At 33.4% G+C, this 23,153-nt stretch overlaps 1 protein-coding gene across 1 annotated transcript; it reads right to left on the reverse strand.

The window, feature by feature from the left end:
* Positions 1-1,466: 1,466 nt before the first annotated feature.
* Positions 1,467-20,881, reverse strand: LOC124363042 (sodium channel modifier 1-like). The gene is made up of 6 exons (XM_046818106.1): positions 20,694-20,881; positions 11,502-11,572; positions 10,727-10,815; positions 6,826-7,023; positions 4,993-5,233; positions 1,467-1,848 (listed from the first exon to the last, which is right to left on the reverse strand). Exons 1-6 carry the CDS (start codon positions 20,727-20,729, stop codon positions 1,752-1,754), a joined length of 732 nt encoding a protein of 243 aa, XP_046674062.1. The 5' UTR covers positions 20,730-20,881; the 3' UTR covers positions 1,467-1,751.
* Between the last annotated feature and the right edge of the window lie 2,272 nt (positions 20,882-23,153).

Raw genomic sequence — 23,153 nt, forward strand, 5'->3', positions numbered from 1 at the left:
GTGGAATTTAACACCTGCTTGCAAGGGCAGCCGTTCATAAGCCACCGTTCTGTATCTCCCTGTTTTCGGTAGTTTACTCTGCCACATGTGTATGTTAAGGCACATTTATTCATACAAAACAAAGTTTTTTCCCAATATGTAGAGACATGGCAGAGTCAACAGCTCCAATTTCTTAAAAACTTGCCTGCACGACTCTCTGAATTTGATTTTTGCGATGATTCAAGTCACTTTTTTTTAGTCCATATGCTCTTTGGAACTGAGTGTTTGTGCAAGCTCCCCAAAGGATTACTCCATATGCCAGATGGAGGCATCTCAAGCCATAATATGCTGTAATCAGCAACTGACTCAGGCAGTATTTTGCTAAAGACCTCACAACAAAGATGCCTGAGCAGATTTTGGTGCAAACATGATCAATGTGCTCATTCCATGTCAGTCCTAGATCAAGATACATTCCTAGGAATATCGAAGAGCTGACTCTTGTCCAGTGTGGTCATCAGCCATCAAGATGGCAGGTTCAAATTGGTTGCCCACAGTGTGCAAAAAATTCAAAATATTGGTTTTTGAAGAGTTTATTGTGAGGTTGAGGCTGTTGAAATATTGGACACAGTTGTTGATATAGAGAAAACCGTTGTTCCAAAACTTCACTTGATCTTACATTGAAAAAGAGTCATATCATCTGCAAATTGCACAGTTCTTCCATACAGAAGCGATGATTCTATGTCGTTGACATAAAGCAGGAAACACAGGATTGAGGATATAGACCTGGAAAGGAACCTGTCAATTTCCACACAAGCCAACCACCGTTAATTTAAGGTAGTTCCTCCCACCGGTCTTATTATAGACCAGTGACTCTAATAAGTGTGCAACAGACCGCAAAAATCCCTAACATCAGGCACGAGAATCGGACCCGCAACTCAAAGGCTAACTCCCGCGTCTGAGAGTAACCTTAGACCACACAACCATCCTGTTTTGGATGTCTTGAATATGCAGATAGATCACAGGAATGCCGCTGTTCATAGATTTAAATGAATTAGATAGACCTAATTCTAACTAAAACATTTAAGTGCTGTATTTCAAACAAGTTAGATCTCTGTTATACCTATATATTGTCACCATGCTGCGCCCAGCTACTGCAAGATGAGATATTTTATCAGTGATTCACAATAGGTTAATGGGAAATAACAAAAAGTAACTGAACAGAATAAATGGATTTGAGTGAGAATGGATATAAACAACACATTACATATTCATCTGTAAAGGTACATGAAATAGATGCAATTCCATAACTTGGGAGGTAAATGCCTCTGTTATTGAACTTTGTATGGCTCCATTTTTTATGAAGAATACTGTGTATATTGCACTTGTACAGAGATGAAATAGACATTTTAATTAAAGTTAATAAGCAAAATTAAAAAAAATCAAGAGAATCGTTGGATTGATTTTCCTGATTTAATAAATTACATGAACACCCTTAAAACTATCTGTATTTTCATATACAACTTTGTAACACAGTAGAAGTTTGCTTGTGGTCAATCATGTTTCAATAAATACAAAATATAATTAAACGGATTTAATCACAAACAATAATTTTATATTATTGTACACGTAACGTAAATAAATACATTGTTAAATATTCCTTACAGCTAAATGGTTCACTGTGCCAACATCTATTTTCCTATTCTCTCCTCAGTCTCCAGCAAATGTGCCAGATTTTTGAGATGGTGTCCGTGAGAGCTGCAGGTCTTAATCTGTTACGTGAGGGGAGGAGGAGCCTCCTCTTCATCACTGTCAAACTCAACATTGGGGTCCTTGATCCAATTTCCCAGGGAATCCTTAATCCAACCAGACCTGGAACCAATGAGATATTTTTCAATATATTAATTAATTAACATTATATTATTATCACCCCTATTCAAAATCAATATCGAAAACAATTCACTCATAGCTTTTAAATACTGTCATCAAAGATCTATACATTTAAAGAGCCTGCAAAACTTTGCTTCAACAAGTCATAATATTCACATTGCTTATCCACAAGGTTTTAAGCTGTAATCGCATTTTGCGAAAAGAGTCAAGAAAATGTGATGTTAAAAAAGTTTTGCAAAATTATGATGAAGGTGAGAAAGAACAACTAACTGCAAAAAGTATATCGTGTTTTGAAAATAAATTTGCCGTAAGATCATATATTTTGTGATCACATTAAATGTTATGTACATAAAATATTAGGCACTGTGTCACCGGCCAATAAACTGTCTGGTCGGAAATCATCTGCCTACCCTCAAATCATAAAGTACAGATACCTCAGTTGGAACGTTAATCACAAATTAACTAAAGTTATGGGAGTTACATTAAAATTTAGTTTCTTTATTTCTTTTTCTAGACATACACACACACACACCCACATATATATATATTATTCTATACAAATGAAAATAAGGTACTTTACTTTTGGCGCTTTATGACAAAACTGCTATTGTGAAATTTATTTATTCATTGTTAAACCTATCATTGGAGGTTCAAAGTCCATGAGAAAAGATGATGGGAAATGGTCAAACATATGGAAACATTATTTAATTTATTACGACCTCCTCTTGCAGTCCAGGTCACGAGCGGGCCATGCACAATCGTGGCAACACCGCCTTTGGCAGTCTGACAGTTTGTTCATTCTAATGAGCATGCACCTCCCATGGTAAGTTAACTAAATTTTGTCAATTATACTGGTGATAAAAGTTATAGTTTTAAATTGTGTTTACAAAAAATAAACAACCTTTAAAATCAAAATAATGACTTTGAAAGCTTCATAACGTGGCCAATGCCGAATTTTTTGAACCACACCCAGTTTTACATAAGAACATTTTTTATGTATTTTTTCACAAAAATCCCATCTTTTAATTATTAAAGTTCTAAATATTTGAACAGTATTTTTATTAATGTTTGGTTCTGGGGACTAAAATATTAGAGAACTTCAGACTTTTTTGACGAATATTTTTGGAAACTCTGCTGAACACCAATGCTATTATTAAATGCTACAAGACAAATATCTTCCGGAAGAGTCTGAGAAGCTTGTATCAATTTTGCTAAGAAAAAGATGAAAGTGAAAGACAGTAAAATGGTACGTAACAAATGTTCATATGTGACATGCATAAACAGACAATCTGGTAGAAACTAAAAAGTGCCAAGAAAAGTACATGTGCCCCATTCGTGACTGAATAAATTACTATAATTTTTGGACTACAGAACTGGATATTTTCCATGCTTTCATGTAAGAACAGGTGCACTTTGCATAACACTTACTACATAACATGCTATGAATATTATAAATTAACCTTAGTTATTCCTTGTTATTGTATGAACAAAAAATATTAGTTTTTTGAAATATACATATATTTACACTATTTACAAATTTTTATTATACTTCTTTAGAAGTTGGTTTGGGTGTGAAACACCTCAAGACATGTTTCCAGATGAAGTGGAACATGTCACTTTTTACATTGGTACACTGTTTCACTTATTTTCCCCTGTGAGGCACAAACTTTACATTTTCTTGAGGGTCTGGCTTTGGTGGTTGGAGGTATCTTTTCAATACAATGCCCCCAAAACTTTCCTTGAAGGCGCATTGGTGATTCTCCACAGGCGGGAGGCCTACCAAAGGGTTACCTGAGTCCAAAAGGTTTCGTCACAGAAGTGATTGAACACATCTGATGCAGTGCAGTTTTCTCTTAACTGTCTCGAAATGATAGGATATATTCCATGATTGCCGGTAAAACGCATTGCACTAACAGTATTTGGTCCACCACTCCACGCAAAATCACAAGGCCTAGCCGGTGGGTTATCGTCACTTTCATTATCACTGCTGTCATCGTTTGTACAATCAGACATTTCATTATTTTCATGTATCATGTCATCTTGTTCACTGTCACTTTCCTCATCACCACTTTCATCTAAAACATTAGCAACATAAGCCGCAAAATCATCCGAATTTACGAATACATCATTCCGGTCGCGAGACGCCATCTTGACTGTTTACAAACGAAAGAAAGCTGTTTTGCCAAGATGATTTGAGGCAATATCAGATGATTTTCAGTAACGAAGAAGAAGAAAAACATAGACTAGAATATTGAGATCAAAATATGCAGAAAATGTGAATGCCTCTGCGATCTATCGGCAATATATTCAACTACGTCAATGTCTCGTCTAGTGGACTACGTCTTTAGTCGTTGGGCTGCGCGAAGTGAAGGACGGAAACTGCCCGTCCAATGTCTTGAATGGGTTAATCAATGACTAAAAATTACAAGATACAACTAGACCGAAGAACTAGCAACAACTCAATATTCACTTCCAATTTACATAGTATCCAGCTTTTCCAGAAAAAATACAAGCTACAACTAAGGGTAGTTACTACTACCTCTTTATTCACATCAAACCTAGTTACAACTGAAAAAAGTTCAATATTAGCAATGACTACTTTTTTATTCACATCGCCCAATGGGTGAAAATATTAATATTGGACCGGTGCTTGCATATTCTGGCACCATAGATCAAATTCCATTTTGCCACTCCCACCACTAAATGTTCACCTTCCTCCCTCAGTATAGAAACACTACTACAAATACAGAACTTTGACTTTTTTCTCACTGAAAGTACATTAATTTACAGAAATATTTACTCTTTTTGCAATCCTCCAAAGCTGCCTAGTTTTGCCTAATGGACGCACTTGTCCTCTGATATTTGGTGATACTACGGTTTTATTTTCAGAAACTAAACCTGAAATAAAATAGTACAATGGTTCTTTTTACTTTCTATTTTGAGTTCATTACAACATACAAAACTGATAAAACAAGTCTGATGAAAATAACAACCTCGGTATTGTCCGTCAAACAATAATTCTCTATACTAACAGTCAGATTGATCGTCTGATTGTCTAAAGGTCGACACAGATGGCCTGGAATTTACCAATACTGACTTAAAAACAAAGGTGCCACCAATACTTACATTCTAAGTTTTACTTCGTAGTCCTGAGAAGGTTTAGAGGATGGTACAACTGGTTTCTCGACTGACTGCTCAGGTTCAGCAGCTAAACAACGTTGGGGTTGGGGTTGGCTCGTCTGCAAACCTTCACCGTAGTTCTCTCTGCTCTTCTCTACCACTTGGTCTAGTGAAGACTTGCGAGACATGCTCTTAAGATAGTGCCTGACCGTGACAGAGGCACTCTTGGGGTCTGCTTCCTTCAAACCTGCCAAATCAATTATAAGATGATGATATCGCAACAAAAATAGGACTACTGACCATTTCAACATTGGAACAGTGTTGTAATAGAATAAGTTACACGATGAGCCAGGTCTCCTTTCGTTGGCTTTCACCTAGGGTTATAAGCTGTGATTACATTTGTTGCATTTTACGAAATGAGCCAAGAAAATACAACACTGTTGAGAAAAGACCCGCAAAATTGCGATGAAAGAAAGAACAACTAACTGCAAAAAATGTATCACGTTTAAAAAATAAGTTTACAGCATTATAAATAATGTTTTTCAATTATATTATAAGAAAATATAGTTAAAACTTATATAAAATATTAAACACTGTTCTGCGCTGCCAGCTGACGAACTGTCTGTCTGGTTGGAAAACGCCTGCCTACTCTTAGATCATAAAGTATAGATACCTGAGTTTGAATGTTAACCACAAATTAACTGAGCTAAAATTACAGGAGTTACATTAAAATTTAGCTTGTTTATTTCTATGTCTAGACATATCATCAAATAAACTATTAACAAACAATAACCAAGTTTTGTGTCTGTAAGACAGTAAATAGGTACCGGGTTTTGGCACTTTACTACTAAACTACAATAAATTTTTAAAATTAATTATTCATTTTTTAACCTGCATTTGGAGGCCCAAAGCCAATATGAAAAAAGCTTAGGAGAAATGGTCAAATATATTAATACAACATTTAATTTATTATGGCCTCTTCTTACAGACAGTAGTCTGAGCCCTCAATATTCTGGCAGTTCGCACGTTCTGACAAGCAGATGCAGCCACGGTAATTTAACAAAATCTGTTTAATTAAAGTGGTATTTTACAAAAATAAATTACCTTTAAAATAAAAATAATTACAATAAGAGTTTTTTAATCGAGCCCGGTTAAGAATAAAGTTTAAACGATTATTTATAACTTCTATCCATAAAATTCTAAAAATCACCTCAACATTAAGTAAACAAATTCAGTAATTGGTTATTTGAAAAATATGAGAATTGATATTACTTTGGTTTAATTTTTATTGAGTATAGTTCAACTTGCTTCATACAGAATCTTTACAATACACTTTCAATCTCCATTATATTCTCAGTAACTGTAGACGTTGTGGTGTATATTAATAATGTAAAACACAAACTATTGAAGATATGTGAGAAGTCATCATGTAAATTAAAATCAAAAGTGTCCTAAACTACTGGGCTTATGCGGTTTTAATACTGTAATACAGTACATTCATCTTGTGTTAAGAGATGAATGCCCCACCCACAGTGCAGTGGACCTCTGGGTTTGTGATAAATCGAGGAGAGAAATTCAGGAAAGTCCATAGAGACCAGCCTGTCACCACATCACAGTAGTGATGGGCAGTGCCTCACTCATACTTGACGAATGGACTATAATAAGGTAACCTTTTTATTATTGCTTAACTACATATATTGTGCCTCTACCTTTCAATTCCTGGACTATCTGTACTAGTCTTTATTACAAACAACTGTGCATGGCTAAAAAACATAAAGAATTCAGCAATAGTAACCACACTTCACTGGTGAAGTTAAAAATTTCCAAAAGCATACTTACTGGCATCTCTTGCAGGAGGTAGAATCTCCAAGATGGGTTTGCGCCGAAATCTGTGTGGCCTGACGGACCTGGCTGCTTGTCCTAGCTCTGTCACCGATGTCAGATCAGTCTTGTCACCGGACATCTTGGCGAGGGGGTGAATCTTCCACAACCCTTTTATCACAGACCGTTCCTGACATTGGATGTGTTTGCTGAGTTCTGTTAAACAGTGACAATCTATTACATCTCATTGAGAACATAACAGCCACAAATAGAGATTCCTTTCATTTCCTGGGTGTGATACTTAAGCCCCCATATATCATCTGTGAACTGAGTTGGTTAGACCTCTGGTTTACCATCTCGGCACCAACTGCAGGAAAATAAAACCAATATGAGCCTGACTTGGGCTCAATTTTGATCCTCAGTCGGACCTGCATTCAAACAAGTACGGTATATGAGGAATCCTCCAACATAATTTTTTGACAATACCAAAAACATTTATTATCCCATAAAAAAAGGATGTGCGAAAAAGAACACTGCTAAAATAGCTGTTTTGCAAGCATTAAAAAACTTTGATAATATTTGTCATAACTTTTTTTTACTTTGATGTTTAGAAATAAACTACTCGTTAGAAAAAACTAGTAGGCATAGCTTTTAATAGATATAATATTTTATGTAAACAGGTAAAAATAGATTTTCAGCATTTTAGGATATAAACAAAAAATAATTTAAACCGTGGAAAACCACACAAAGAGGAAGAATAATACATGAACCTAGAGAAGTACTCAAGGTCTGGGAAAACTATTTCAAAGATCTTTTAAATTCGGAAGAACAAGCAATATCAGAAACAGAAGAACAACAAGAAAGACCACCAGGTTATGACAAACAGATATCAGAACCTACATTAGAATAAGTAAAGGATGTGCTAAGAAGCTTAAAACAGGAAAAAGCACCAGGAGATGATGCAATACCAATAGAGTTAATAAGACATGGAAGTGACTCACTTTTAGAATACCTCCACAAAATGATAATAAAAATATGGAGAACGGAATTAACCCCGAAAAAATGGAAAGAGGCAGTTATTGTACCTATTCACAAAAAAGGCGACAAACTGGACTGTAAAAACTATAGAGGTATATCTCTACTCAACACAACTTACAAAATATTATCCAAGCTAATATTGAACAGACTCAAAGAGTATGCGGATAGAAACATTGAAGATCATCAAGCAGGCTTCATAAAGAAAGATCTACAATAGACCAGATATTTATAATGAAAGAGCTAGCTTCTAAATACTATCAATACAATAAGGATCTGTATATAATATTTATAGACTTTAAAAAAGCATACGATAGTATCTCTAAAAGTAGTCTATGGAACATTTTGAAAAGGTTTAGTATCCCAAATAAACTGATAAGTCTAGCAAGACTCTGTGTAAGCAGCTCCAAAGGAAAAGTACAGGTGGGAAAGGAGTACAAAAACTTGTTTAATATAAATACAGGAGTGAGGCAAGGTGATGGAATATCACCAATTCTATTCAACTTTGCTCTGGAAGAAGCACTAAAAAAGATAAAAGGGGATGCCTGAAGGAGTAAAATTGGGAGATAAGTTCAATATCCTGGCATTTGCAGATGATGTAGCCATTCTAGCTGAGAGAAAGAGGGACTTAAACAGACTAGTAGAAGCCTTTTTAGTTGAGGCTGCAAAAGTAGGATTACAAGTAAACGAAGACAAGACGCACTACATGAAAATAAGCAGAAGAATGGAACAGGAAGGAGAAAAGCTAGAAGTACTCAACCATGAATTCAAGGCTACAAAGGAATTTAAGTATTTAGGAGTGACGATAACACATGACAATAGAGAAGAAGTTGAAGTCCAATGTAGATTAGCAGCAGCAGATAGAACATACTGGAGCCTTGCAAAAACTTCTCAAAAGCAAACTATTAATGAGGAAAGTTAAATTAAGAATTTACAAAACCATGATCTTGCCAGTTTTGATGTATGGGCACTTACGAAGAAATCCCAAAAAAGTTAATAACCTTTGAAAACAAAATACTAAGAAGAATTTTTGGACCAGTTCAAGAAGGAGACATATGGCGGATCAGGAAGAACAGAGAATTAAGAGAAATATACCAAGATCCCGATGTGATTGCACTGATCAGGAGTAAAAGAATGAGATGGATGGGCCATGTTGCCCGTAGGGGAGAAGATAAAATGATAAAGAAGGTGTGGCGAGGGGAACCAGAGGGAGTGAGGCCATTGGGCAGACCTAGGATGCGATGGAGAGATCAGGTGGAGAAGGATTTAAGAACGATTGGCACTACACTGGAAGTGGCTCAAGATAGAGGAAGTTGGAGAGACATTGTTGGCGAGGTCAAAAACCATCTGGGTTTCGAGTGGCCACAGGAGTAAGTAAGTGGAAAACCAACTCATTTGGTTTTAAATGTTTATTTGTTTATATGTTTTTAACACATTAACGAAAGACGTTTATCACATTGGGTACACGCGATCTTTCACAACTGCAATCGTGTAGCTGATAGGATACACACCTAGCTTTCATAAAGCGTATCATGTGCTCGATGGGGTACACATTGCTATGTATTTCCATATATCGTTTTTATTGTTTACCTGTCTTGGGGGTTTATTAAATTTGATTCTGCACTTAAAATAAATACTTCAAACTATCGTGTATGCTTTCGGGCGCACAATTGTTTAATTTTTAATGTAAATTAATTTTATTTTGTACACCTTTCAGTATACGGATAAAATTGAAAAATCATAATGAAACAATTTTTTTGTGCAAAATTACAAAGACTATACATTTTTCATGTTATACATAAGACATGCTTCTAGGTGACAAACGAAGCAACTCAAATAGGGATTCCCTCCCCTTAATAAGGGGGTTCTTTGATAAGGTTCAAGTAATTAACTGGTAATAAGTCATTTAATGTAAAAAAGCCCAATAACAGATTTTGCCATTCATTTTTTAAAAAATTTAATGGCAATTAAAAAGTTCAAAGCCGTCATTGTGAATGTGTTAAAGTACATTCTAAAATAGAAAAGTTATAACTTTTTATGATAACAATGTTTTACTCATACGCTGGGAAAATAAAAAGAGTAAACAATTTAGAAGTCAGGCAATTACAGATATTTTTTATACAGAGAAAGCAAATCATATCTTTTTATTACATTTTTTTAATGCTTATTTACACACAAAACAGTACAATGACATACATAAATACAAGTTTATTTAAGTTGGAAATGTTATGGTAAATTCATGATAACATCAGCCTGAGCAGCAATCTTGTCGGACAAAAATAAACAAACATTGCAAGCTACCAGCTGTTGCTTTGCAAATATGCTGATATAAGATAGTGGCCATGTTCTGGTGAAGAATAATGTTATTAACAACGTAATAGACGTCAAATTACATAATACCCGATTATGATGTAAAATGAACGATTGCACAATACACTAAAATAAACTAAATTTGTACCCATGCCATCCCTGGGAGGATCAGCTTAAATGCTAACCACTCAGCTACCTTGAGTTACAATCCCTTACGATAAAATAATAATAATAATAATAAATTCTTTATTGCATTTGTTACAATTTTACAATTGTGTTGCAAGCGTCATATTCTTCCTAGCCATTCATACACATTGAAGCTCACTCAAACATACATACATCTCTCAATAATCATGCAAACAATCACACTCTCAACACCAGAATATCGGGTAGGGGGGTTACTAATTGTCCCAGCGGTATTGAAAAAACTCCTCAATCATGTAAAAGGCACTAGACACCAAAAGATGCTTTAAACGAGTTTAAATTTAAAATGTTTTAATGGTTGATCAAATATAGTTAATAATTAAGGTGTGTAACAAGTAAAATGGATATAGCTTAATAACACAATTTTTACCATAGAGATGTCTCTTCCCTCTTCTGTGCATCGAGAGCATGTTGATTGTATCAAAAACCGGTCTATGAAGACAGATCATACACGCCAACCTGAAAACAAGGTTAATATTATTGCATTATTAAAAAGAGACATTTACTAACAACAGACACACTTGTAAAGCAAATCATTCTTCTTCTTATGTATAGCGCAAAATAATATTTCTGTTGAAAACATATTGCATGAATGTAAATCAAGAAGAGCACAGCAGAAAGTAATGTACAATTTGCATGTGATTATTTTTAACGTAAATTAATTCAATTTATTTTCTGACCAGAGGACTATAGCCTCTGAAGTGTTACTGTACCTCACCAACTCAAGTTCCCTACTCACAAATCCTTATGGCTCATGTTAAAAATTCAACCAATGTTATATGATAAGATAAATATTAACTATTGGATTTTTTTAACAACACTGAACCAGCTACTGTAAGTTACATGTTATACCCAAGTGAAGTGAAAACTATTTACAGATCATCAGCACATTATAACATTTTGTTACAGAGAGCCACTATTTAACAAGATTGTATCTGCCCAGTGTTAGATAACAAGTAACAAGGATATTCTGAGAACAAGCCATTGTTTTTCTACCATGTTATAACCAAGATTTATTACAGTTACGGAAAATATAATTTGACTACAAAGGAACCTGTTAAATTTGTATTTAAATTTGAGTTTTCAGACTAACAGGACTTGGATGAGCACGTTTCTAATGTATTTGATTTTACATGATTTTGTACCTTCCATTGCTGAGGAGTTTTGCTTCATCTTGTGGAATGTGGTTGCTGAGTAGCTCTTTCACACGTTGGTGCTGAAACATTTGACAATTACTAGATATTTGTAGAAAGCAATATTTTACATTTCATGCCGTACTAGTGTAACCATATTGTGTTTGTGTCTTTCTTTTAACATAAATAAATTATTAAAAAAAGTCCTGAAAACAGTCCCAACCTCTCAAAGACCTTTACCATTATGCCATTGTCTACTATATATTGTGATTATGTCTTCAACAGTAAGTAATAAATTATACAAAAGCCCCGAAAACAGCCAAAAATTTTAGTTTACCTTTATGACATTTCTACTTTACTTATCAGCTTTATGCCAAAATACAAATAATTTTAACATAATTAGGAATAGGATTGAATAAAATTAATAATGGAAAGTATTTACAAATATAAGCTACATTACATTTCCTCTAATTAATTTGTATACAAATGTATATGAAGGAAAATTATGCATGATACTTTTATTGTAGTTTTAGCAAAAGTACGTATTTTTTTTTTCTTTTTGCGCTTTTGGCTGTACTCACTCCATTGTATAAAGAAAAATGTTTGAAATAATTTTGCTAACTAAAAATAGGTGCTTGCGAAAAGACAATCTCCACGGTACTAACAACTTGTAATACTTGTTTAAAAGTGGTTTACTTACGTCAATTAAAGTAAAAAACAGTCAAAACTAACATTAAAAATTAATAAATAAGTGTTTTTGATTATGTTTTCCATGAACGGCTTGTCAATCGGACATGACAATTTTTGGAACCTTGTTCCATCCGATCAGTTGGACGTTGGCGTCCGATAATCAAATGGTTAATAATTCCATAATCCTAATAATATTGTAAATACGAAAGTGCCTTTGTTTGTTTGTTTTGTTTTCACGCGTAAACTACTAACTGATTGTACTGAAATTTGACATGGACATTCTTACAGTTCCTGGGTATGAATATAAGCCTATACTTATTTCGAAAATCTTTCCGGGCTAGGGCCTCACTGGTCTGTGTGATATTAATTGAACGAGCCTGTCAAATGCAATCAACTGTTATTCTAAATATTGTTTATTATTAGAAAATGTCCTAAAACACAAGAAGGTCAAAATTTAACTCCGAAGACTCCCTTCGAAGCAGTCAAGAAAAAGAATGCTAGATAAAATTTCGCTGGACTGTTCTTTTGATCTAATGTACCAATTCCACCTTTCAATGTTCTAAAATATTTTTAAAATGATACTATAAATTTAAAGATTGATATATATCCCATCTTAGTTCTCTTTTGACAGAAAGTAGGTTTCTCTGATCTGTGACATGTATATTTTACTTGATCGAGGAAACAAGACAAAATCAGCTATGGAATAAAACATTTAAAGAAGGAAGTAAAATTATTAACTTTATGACGTATTTTCTTGATCGTGGCAACAAGGTAAATTCAACATTGGCGTCGGAAATATAATTCACTCAAACCAGCAGTGGTCATAAATGTGCAGTGCCTACTAAATTGCGTGCAAAGCAGCAGGTAACTGCTAGAAGTTGCAGATATAAGAGACAATGTAGTTCCACTTTTACTATACATTTAAAGACTGAAAACAATCTGAGTTGTCTTTTGACCAAACTATGCTTCACAGAGATGTGTATCCATTTATATATTTTCTTGATCGGGAAAGATGTCAAATCATCTTTGGAACAAAAAAATACTACGACCAGAGTCAATTAAAATGACCATAAATATATACTTTTTAACATATTTTCTTGATCGTGAGAAGAAGACAAACTCAATATTATTGGCATTGGAAATATAATTCACTCAAACCAGGAAATATAATTCACTCGAAATAGTAACTGCTAGTTGTAATATAAATATTAAACAAGTAATTCTTCCTTTTTTTCAACATCATTTGGTATTTTCTGATTAAACAAATGCCACCCAACCAGAGCACGCTATTACAAATTGGCCCTAGTATAAATATATCTTCATTACAAATTAGTTATCAAGATCAGAGAAGTTATGACTGGTCGGCGCGCGACAAGCATGAAGTCAGTCTAGATCAAAGTAATTGGCCTGTGGAACTGCAACACCCATATACGCAATCTATGCTCGTTAGTACTTGCTCTTACAGCATGTTTGACCTTGTGGTATTTTTCTCTCTTTTAAGCATTCCTGCTCTGATCCTCAAGAGATTTTGTATTTTAATGATCGAAAATACCTCGAGGGTTGTTCGTCACCATCAAAGGTGTTTTTGTTTTAAAAAAGTTATTGCTTGAGTACAAAAACTACATATTATCGGGATGATTTATATGAATTGTTTCATCTGTTATTAGACTTACTAAAATATCTCTTCTTCATTAACTAGGCTAGCAAGGCAGTAAATGGTCAATTTGACAAGGTTTAATTAACTCGTGTTTTTTTATAAGCGTTCAACACATTAAAATGAAATTTTTAATGTTTATTATAAAACCAATACATAATCAAATTATGTATTATATATACTTTTAAAAATTATTAAAACATATTTATATAGGCTTTAAAATATTTGTATCTTTAAATAAAAAATTGATTAAAATAAAATTAAGAACTTATACAAACATTTTCATTGTATTTTTATTATTTATTATTTTCACATAAACATTTAGTGCATATGAAGATTCTTTGAGCATGGGAAAGATATTAATTTATTATCACTAGTAAATTTAGTGCATAATTTTACCATTTAAATTATATAGATACAAATGTGAAATTAACGTTATTAACCTTTTGCTATGGACCTCCTTGACAAAACAACATTGAAAATTTTATATTTCTATTCTTTATGCACCGGTAACAAAAGTGGCGGCTGCAGTATAATAAGCGGACCAACACAATCGGATGATGCTCATCGAATGATATGGAATCATCAATATTTATGACTATCCAAAGGACTGAAAGCAAAATGTCGGACCAAATAATGTAATAGGTATTTCAAAGAACAAGATGGTTAGGCTAGTTTTCAATTTTAGAAATTAATGTATAAATATTAATATCATTTACAAATTAAAATATAATGTATAATTTAATATAATTACAACAAAACAATAACATTTACTTAACACATTGCATGCAGCACAGTCACCGGTCACCGCCACACACCACTACTGTTAACTTATTTATTTTCAATGATAATGTAACTGTGAAACAAAGAAGACACGTACGTCACTGTTATTGCCACCATTAGTCAAAACGAAACACATGATTATTATTTTTAATTTATTGTTGGGAGGATACCTTTTATTATAATACCAAGAGAAAAAATGTATTACAATAAAAGCTTTGAAGGATTCAAGGTTAGCACTTTATATAAACATTTAATATTAAGACACATAAAAATTTGTTCCTGAGTAATTTAGAAGTATTAACCAAATAGATAAAAAACATTGACTAGCAAAGGGAGATAATTTCACTCCTCTAACTGATTGCAGAACACAGTACATTACTTAATGTAAACATTGACTAGCAAAGGGAGATAATTTCACTCCTCTAACTGATTGCAGAACACAGTACATTACTTAATGTAAACATTGACTAGGGAGATAACTTCACTAAAGGGAGATAACTTCACTTTGACTAAGGGAGATAATTTCACTCCTCTAACTGATTGCAGAACACAGTACATTACTTAATGTACATAGCAATGGCTGCTTACACCAAACCTGTGTTTATTTCAGTAACAATTTTTTTTTAAGAACTCATTTACATCCCATTCTAAAATTTGACATACCTGTATATGTAGTCAGTTAGGCGTATAGTGTAAATAACATCCTTTTTTTTAAAAAAATCGGAAGGGTATGTATTTTGGGTTTTTCAAACTGTTTTTGGGAGAATTCAAAATATAAACAACATAGTCATGTGATAAATCAAATTAAAGAGCATTTCAAATGGTCAAGATTGCCAAAAATTTTAGCTCTTTAGCTTTAATAGATTGTGCTATGGAGAATAAAAATAATACTAAGATATGACCAAAAACTGCCTTTCTGTGAATTAAGTACTTCCATAACAAAACAACTTCCATAAAAAAATTCATCAAAATCTGAGAGGTCAAGGTCCAAAATTATTTTTTCATACGTTGATTTGAAATAGATTGACCCTTACTATAGCCAAAGTGGCATCCATTGTCGTCTTTATCCTCCTTATTACATATTCTGTAAGTTTGCCATTGTTTTTATTTCTCTATTCATTTTATTTGTACAAGTTTTTTCTTTCTTTTCTTCGGTTATATTTGTTATTTTAATTATATTATTGTTTCTTGTATGCCAGTTGGCCTCCAAATTCCCATTTTTTCCAAAATAAGATCACATTGGACTAATTCAGCACTCATGTGATCTGAGTTCGGATTTAGGTACTATCTCGAGAATGTTTTTCTTTATTTGTTATAAGTGCGGGTTGACACCAAAGCCCATACTGATGGCTAGGAGCAATTAAGGAGAGACTTTAATATGCGGCCTACACTCGTTATTCGGTTGTTTTTATTGAACAATTCGATATATTATCCAACTTCGATATGTAAAAATCGTGCACAATAAGAGTTTTAATAAATAACCGTAACAAGATGAATCTAGTACATACAATTTTAAATACATAAATTTAACACTAATATTACAAAACAATAAAACCAACTACGACCTAGATCCTAGACTTAGATATCAAAGAAACCTTACAACATTTATAACGTGCCCAGCTTGATATCAATAAGTGACCGCTTTTGTGAAATGGAGAAAAGAATTCTCCCCATGTGTTAACAGGAGCCAAACCCACATGTTGAAGCCACTTAAACCAATCTCGTAACTTGTGAGAAATATCTCACATATTTTCCTCATATTCATCGCCATTTTCAAAGTCTCAAAATAATTAGTTATTTCTTGGTGTTTATTGTTTACATTAAAATTACAAGTTGAAATCATATGCTAAGTTAAATAAATTGTATTGAATTATTTCTTTGGATAAAAACACCGAACCGTTCGATAAAAACAACCGAAAAACAAGTGTAGGCCGCTTATTAAAGTCTACCTGCAATTAAGATCGGTACTATTTTGACGTAATTCCAGTCATTATTTAGGCTTTCTTCCTTTAACCCTTTGAGTGCCGTAGCGTTTTTCTATATGGTATGTATAAAATGCCGAGCCAAAATGCCTGATTTTGCAAGGGTCTGGTTAAAAATTCATATAAGAATTTATTGGTATAATGTCCTGGGTTTTTGTTTGTTTTGCAGATAAATATATTTGATTTACAAATATAATAGATTCATTAGTTATTTCACGTTTTTATACTAGTAAAAAAAACATTAACACAAACTTTTTGTTTTGTTTTTTATTTTGACACAACATAGTGTTATTGAAATAATATATTATTTTTTCATTTTCAGTTATGCTATATTATACTCAATTTAATTCTTTACAAAAAATCATATAAAAACTGTTTTTATACTTATGAATAAAGTTTTTGGAAAATAAATACAAAAATATGAACTGCTACAAAACTAGAAAGTTTCTCGTTTTCAGACAGTGTTTCAAGACTTGGATAGTATTTTCGTTGTTAATCAATACATGTTTATAAATTGTTTACCGTTTTATAAATAACAACATAATATAAAAAATGTGCTTCATCTCATTTTTATTTTATTTTTGAATGCTGTTACAAATATATTTACCAACCGCCTAATGGTTTGCGCACCTGTTTGTTTCTCTTGTCATACAACTAAACAAAAATTCAGTAAAAAATAAATAAAAATAAACAACAGGGCTAGATTCAGAACAAGGCATATGTTTTGGTCCAGGCAGTTCGTTGTATCCAATTGGAATAAGGGGGAAGTCTTTGTCAGGCCCAACTTCAATCCAATCAGAGGGGGGGGGTCGTCAAGCAACCGGACGTCAACAGGCACACAGGCGCCAGCTCATCGTCATTGTTGTCATGTCTGGGTCATGAATGTCAGGGGAACCATGGTCACTATGAATAGGACTTCTTTGTTGTAGGCCTACGCTTAATTTCAACCTTTCTGATTACCTTGTAATTCAGGATGTGTTCTCTTATTAGGCTTTTTAGATGTGGATGTAAACATTAGGCCTATATTGGGTATTAGACGAATCTGATTCATTATCATCAGATGATGGATAGTAATCTATGTCAGAATCAGTATCGTCTAAGTCTGAGGAAGAATCTTCAAAAACGTCAAGATCACTCTCACTGTCTGAATATTGGTCATTTGTATCTTGGTCACCCTCGCCTAACCCTAACCTAACACTCTGTGTATTGTCTACACTGCTAATGCTTGAATCTAATGCCTGCAGGGCCGCATTTACAAATTCGGCGCCCCTAGGCCTACAGACCAAAGAGCGCCCCCCCCCCCCAGAGGACTCTGATTACACTGACGTATAAATCCAGTAAATTTCTTAATTACGTAATTTTGATGAAAGATAATTACAATATTATACATTGTAATTATATATATAGGAGTGTTTTGAATAAATAAAAGCAATGAACCAATGAATGAGTCAACGTCGCACCCCGGACCTAGTTGACCTTGGCCACCCGCCCCGCCGAGCGCCAACACCACCCGCCGCCGCCGCAACTTTTTTCTTTTGTGTACTTTAAAATTTATGCGCCCCCTAAGATTTTGCGCCCTAGGCCTGGGCCTAGTGGGCCTATAGGGAAATGCGGCACTGAATGCCTGCAATACTAGGTCTTCATTGTCAGCAATATTCTTTACAACTCATTGTTTATAAATAAATATCACTGAACAAACACAAAAAATATAAAAACTATACAAATGTATTTAGTAAAGTACTAGCTGCTTACGATCACCGTAACTCACGGTCAAGTCATTGTTCTACTTACACACAGACTAGAACAACATACAAAAACGAAATAATTTGAAGATACTACACTACAAACCCATTTACACTTAAAAACTTTCAATATTTACAATCATTTGTGAAATAAACACCAGCGCAAACAAAACATGTGACAGCTCGTCCGTGTAGCTGTCGAGTCTAAACTCGACTGACACGCTCTTTTACAACCGCCATAAAAATCAGAATCTACTCAGAATGCAACAAAACCTTCATCAAAAGTTACGTTGAAGCCTATGGAATGCGTATGTATAGTCATTGAGCCAATTTAGACAAATACTATATAAAATATGAGCGTTACTGCAGAAGTCGCAAATAGCGATTCTGGCATTTCTTGCATATAGTGCAGGATCACAAATAGCGATACTCCGGCACTCAAAGGGTTAATATCTATTGCACTACTCCACTATACCCTTATTTTTTTATTTTAAGTTGGAGTTTTGGGAAATAGTGTAAAGTGGCTAATTCTAAGCCCCACTCAACCTGAGAGCTCAACAAGAGCTATCCTCCCTACCTAAGGGCTTTTCTTTCTCCCTATGGGGAAAAGGTCCTTTTTTAACCCTAGAACTGTTAATCGACATAATTATGTCGGTTAATGCCGCTTCTGTGGTGTTAACCGTCAAAATTTTGTCGGTTAAACATTCCCTCGTATAATTACTTTTTACAATATACTCCGGTAACGTATCGATATAATTCATGCACCATTGGATTCGGGAAGAAAAATGCTAGGGAACAGATGGGTTTTATTCCTCTTTGTATTATGGTTATGACGTAGTAAAACTTGTCATTTTGAACGTAAAAGAAAACGACGCAGTTTGTTGTGACTGCCATATTGCCGCTGCCGTTCTGTATCACTTTCGTGCCGAGCTGTGGATATTTGTAAGTTTTAATAGTTTTACGCGTGTTTTAGTGTCGTATTTAATGTGTAGTGTGTTGTTTGATGTCGTAGTAGTGTAAACATATATATTTTAGAATAAATCAATTTCTATTTACTGAAATATGTTTGAAAAATTACCGGCTTTGTGTAGGCTATGGCAAAATGACTTGGCTAAAATTCATTTCACATAGTTTGTTATTGTTTTCACTTACTAAACGTTATTTATAGCACTCTTTTAGCTCTGAAGTAACTATTTATTTTTGGTAAATAGATAGTTTTCACAATAAAATATATATTTCCTGTAATTTCTTTGGTTATATATAATAACTGTTTGGGCTATTCTATAATTTTTCCATATATTTAGTTATATTTATAGTTTTCTAACTACATAATATTTCCTATTACTTATAAACCATAAATTTATAAATTTTGATATAGTACAAGCTTTATTTGAATAATGGCAAAATGCAACTTTTTTTTACTTTTCAAAAAACAATTTATGGTAATTATTTCATTAGTACTGTATATTCTATTTTATTCTAAGTAAGAAAATATGCAATATAACATGTATTCATAGATAAATGTATTAGCAAAACTTGTTTTACCAAAGTCTTACGTGTACACCTGATTTTCAGAATTTTATGCGCATCGCTGCTTTTTTGTTCTATAGCTTTTATGATGCTTTCATAAATGTGTATAATGTTTATGTTTTTCTGAAACTAGATAAAATTTGACACAGAATGGCTATCTCACTTTTAAATATATCTCACTATAACTTCATTTGCTAGGTATGGTCCCCCCAAATTTAAGAAATATTTTTTAGTAAATTTTATATTTGATTAAAAAAAGTGTTTATTAAAAAATTTTGTATGGTTAATTTTACAATATAGTATAATTCTACGTTTAATCCTGAACACAAAAATATATACTTTTATTTATATTGCTTTTATTTTATATTTTTAATAATTTTTTTAAAACAACCTTGTGCGAAGCTCCAAAACAGCCCGACACTACAGGATGAAATGACCGCCAGTTCTAGGGTTAAGCCTTTCCTCAATTTTATTTAATTAGTATTGCTATCCTAGTCACTTAATAGGCCTAATCACTTTTTATTATAAAAATCAACAAGTAGTGTGAAGTGGGTCTTTTAAACTAGTACCAACTGATCCGTAAATACCAGAAGTAGGGTATATCCTACAAACAAAGGTAATATTATTGTAAGTTAATAAATTACATAGACTATGAGAATACAAAGACAATCATATATTTGTTTTACCGTCTCCAAGATTGCCTTTACTAAGCATTTCTAGTGGGTAAGCTTGTATAAATTTATCCACGAGATATATAAAGAAACATAGCCTAGGTATTAACAAAATATTAGATTTTAACCAAACAAAGGTTTCAAAAACTTACATTTAAATTTTTGTAGGAGGTTGGTATCGTCACCATCACGCTTAAAAGACATTTTTCGAGTATATGATAGCTTAAATTAGCTATAAGACAGTTTATAAAAGTTACTTTTTGAGAACACGTGTAATATGTAAACAATAACAAAAACAACTTAGTACGATTCAGCTGACTCAGTCACAAGCGAAGGCCGAAACACTCGAAACAGAAATGTGATGAATGATCAATGCATCGTGAATGCCGTCGCCACATGGTTTTGTGTTTATCGGCATTTGGTTAAAACATGTTGTCCTCTGTAGCATAATTATACAAGTACTATAAGAAAGTGTTTTATTTTTACTAGAGCACTTAATGTTAATTATTTAATTAACAATTAGTAGTAAATACTAATGTAATTATATTAATATTTTACAGTATTTTATTCGGTTGGTTCAAAATAATATAAGCAGGTAATGTGTTTGGGATTGTATCTGATGTTACTGAGCTATAAGCCTATAGTAATACAGATTGTCAGTAAAATAAGCTCTTCTTCATGCAGCGCATCATTAATTAAAAGCATGGATTCACAAAAGGAAGGTTACCAAATTGATAGTTTATCAGAACTACATACAAGATGCACTTAATAGGAGGAATAAAGTGATACCATTAACTTGAGCATAAAAATATAACGGAGCGCTGGCTGTCAGATTATCCTATTTAGAGATTTGTGTTTAAAAATCATAAAGATTTAACGGAAAGTTAACTGTCTTAGTGGTGGGCTGTCCTTTCAAACTGTTCTTCCCCAATAACCACAGTAATCTATGCTAATTGCAATACCAACATATTATCAAAAGACATCTCCTTCAACAATTTTAATACACTGGAGATTTATTTTACTCTTCATTAGACTTCCGTATCCGTCTTGACGTAATCTGTTCAAATGCATCATTTTTCATAAGTTTAAGTGTGGATTCTGGTTAGGTGTTCTCGACATTATTCCTTGGTGCGAAACGATCTAGAGTATGCTGGAGTTATATGGATATAGTAGCAGCTTATACAGATTATATAGTTCAGCAACGGCAGTGGTTTTGACATTAGAATCAGAAGACTTTATTCATGAACATAGAGTACAGAATTGGCGTCAAATAGTTTACAAAGACAAAGGATTGAAGCCTACAAAAACAACAAGTGGTATGTGTTATGAGTTAGGATAAAGAGAAATCTAAGCTTTCATCTGTAAACATTAAATTTTGCATGAAACTTCGTCTCTACAGAATGCTATGATGGCGTATATCGAATCATGGAATTTGGCCAAGCATCATTGAAGGCTATTACTCAGCATGCTTACAATTATTACTCTTTTGTCTGCTGGGAAATGCAAACATTTCGTTCTTTTCTGTAAGATTGTCTTTCTGTATAACTTTCTGTAGAACATCTCAAAAATGATTCCAATGAGCTATAAATTTGAGATTTACCATGCTGCAGCGAATCCTGTTACACGACACGTGGTGCAGCATACTCCTGCCTTGTATAAATAAAACCCCTAGTAATTACTAGCACGCTAGTGACTTAACGCAATTGATTTTACTAGCCGCTAGTAGTGAAGATGAAATTAATTCACATCAGTGAATTCAATCCCATTACTCACTCTTTCTGAATCCTATTGAATGTGGAGTAAATCAACGTTGATGAATAGCTTCAAGCTGTACAGTAAACAGTATACATAATATAAGATGTATAGCAACAAACTCACAACCAGATTGGAAGGATAAATGTTGGTTGCACAAAAGGAAATATATAACTTAGGAGAATAATTTTTTATGCATTATTAACGTTGACGCCGACAAACAACGATTCCCTTCAAATTGTGAAATTCTTATCCAACTGATTCCACTATCTGAGGAGTACGGAGCTAATTCGGAGAATCATATTTGTGATTCCTCTAAGCAGTACCAAAACACTGTTTCAACATTATTATTGCTACTAAGCTGTCTTCCAAAGTACAGTAGTTACATGTTCAGTTAAATATTAAGGGATAACGAAAAGTTGAATTTGAATTCAGAATATAATAATGTTAAATTCTTAAACATGTTATAAGCCGTACAAGTGTCTCTGTGATGTCACACATGATGATTAACACATTTCAAAAGATACAAAAGAGTTGTTTCTTTAATACATTTAATGTAGCATCTCCAAGGAGAGATGTTTCATATAAAAGAAAAAACATGGCAATTGTGTTTTCCTGTATGAGTTCATGATTATAATTAAATTTGATTTTATACACAAATATATCTCACAGATTAGGGTCTGTATGTAGCTGGTGATGTTAGTTCAGTTAATAACCACCAGGTAACTCACTCTTGTTACTTTGTGACACCTAGGTAACGTTTTGTAGACAGTATTAGGGTAATACATCGATGCTATTGCAAAAGCACAAGGTAGCTCTCCATGAAGAACAAGCGATACAGGATCATTTCATATTTCAAA

This window comes from Homalodisca vitripennis, chromosome 5 (genome assembly GCF_021130785.1).
Source record: "Homalodisca vitripennis isolate AUS2020 chromosome 5, UT_GWSS_2.1, whole genome shotgun sequence".
Lineage (NCBI taxonomy): Eukaryota > Metazoa > Arthropoda > Insecta > Hemiptera > Cicadellidae > Homalodisca > Homalodisca vitripennis.

Coding starts and splice junctions, on each gene's coding strand:
- LOC124363042 (XM_046818106.1), bottom strand. CDS start 20,729: ATGGTGACGATACCAACCTCCTACAAAAATTTAAAT. Junction 11,573..20,693: donor CCTCCTACAAAAATTTAAAT/GTAAGTTTTTGA, acceptor CAAATGTTTCAG/CACCAACGTGTGAAAGAGCT. Junction 5,234..6,825: donor ACCTCCTGCAAGAGATGCCA/GTAAGTATGCTT, acceptor TTGATTTGGCAG/GTTTGAAGGAAGCAGACCCC.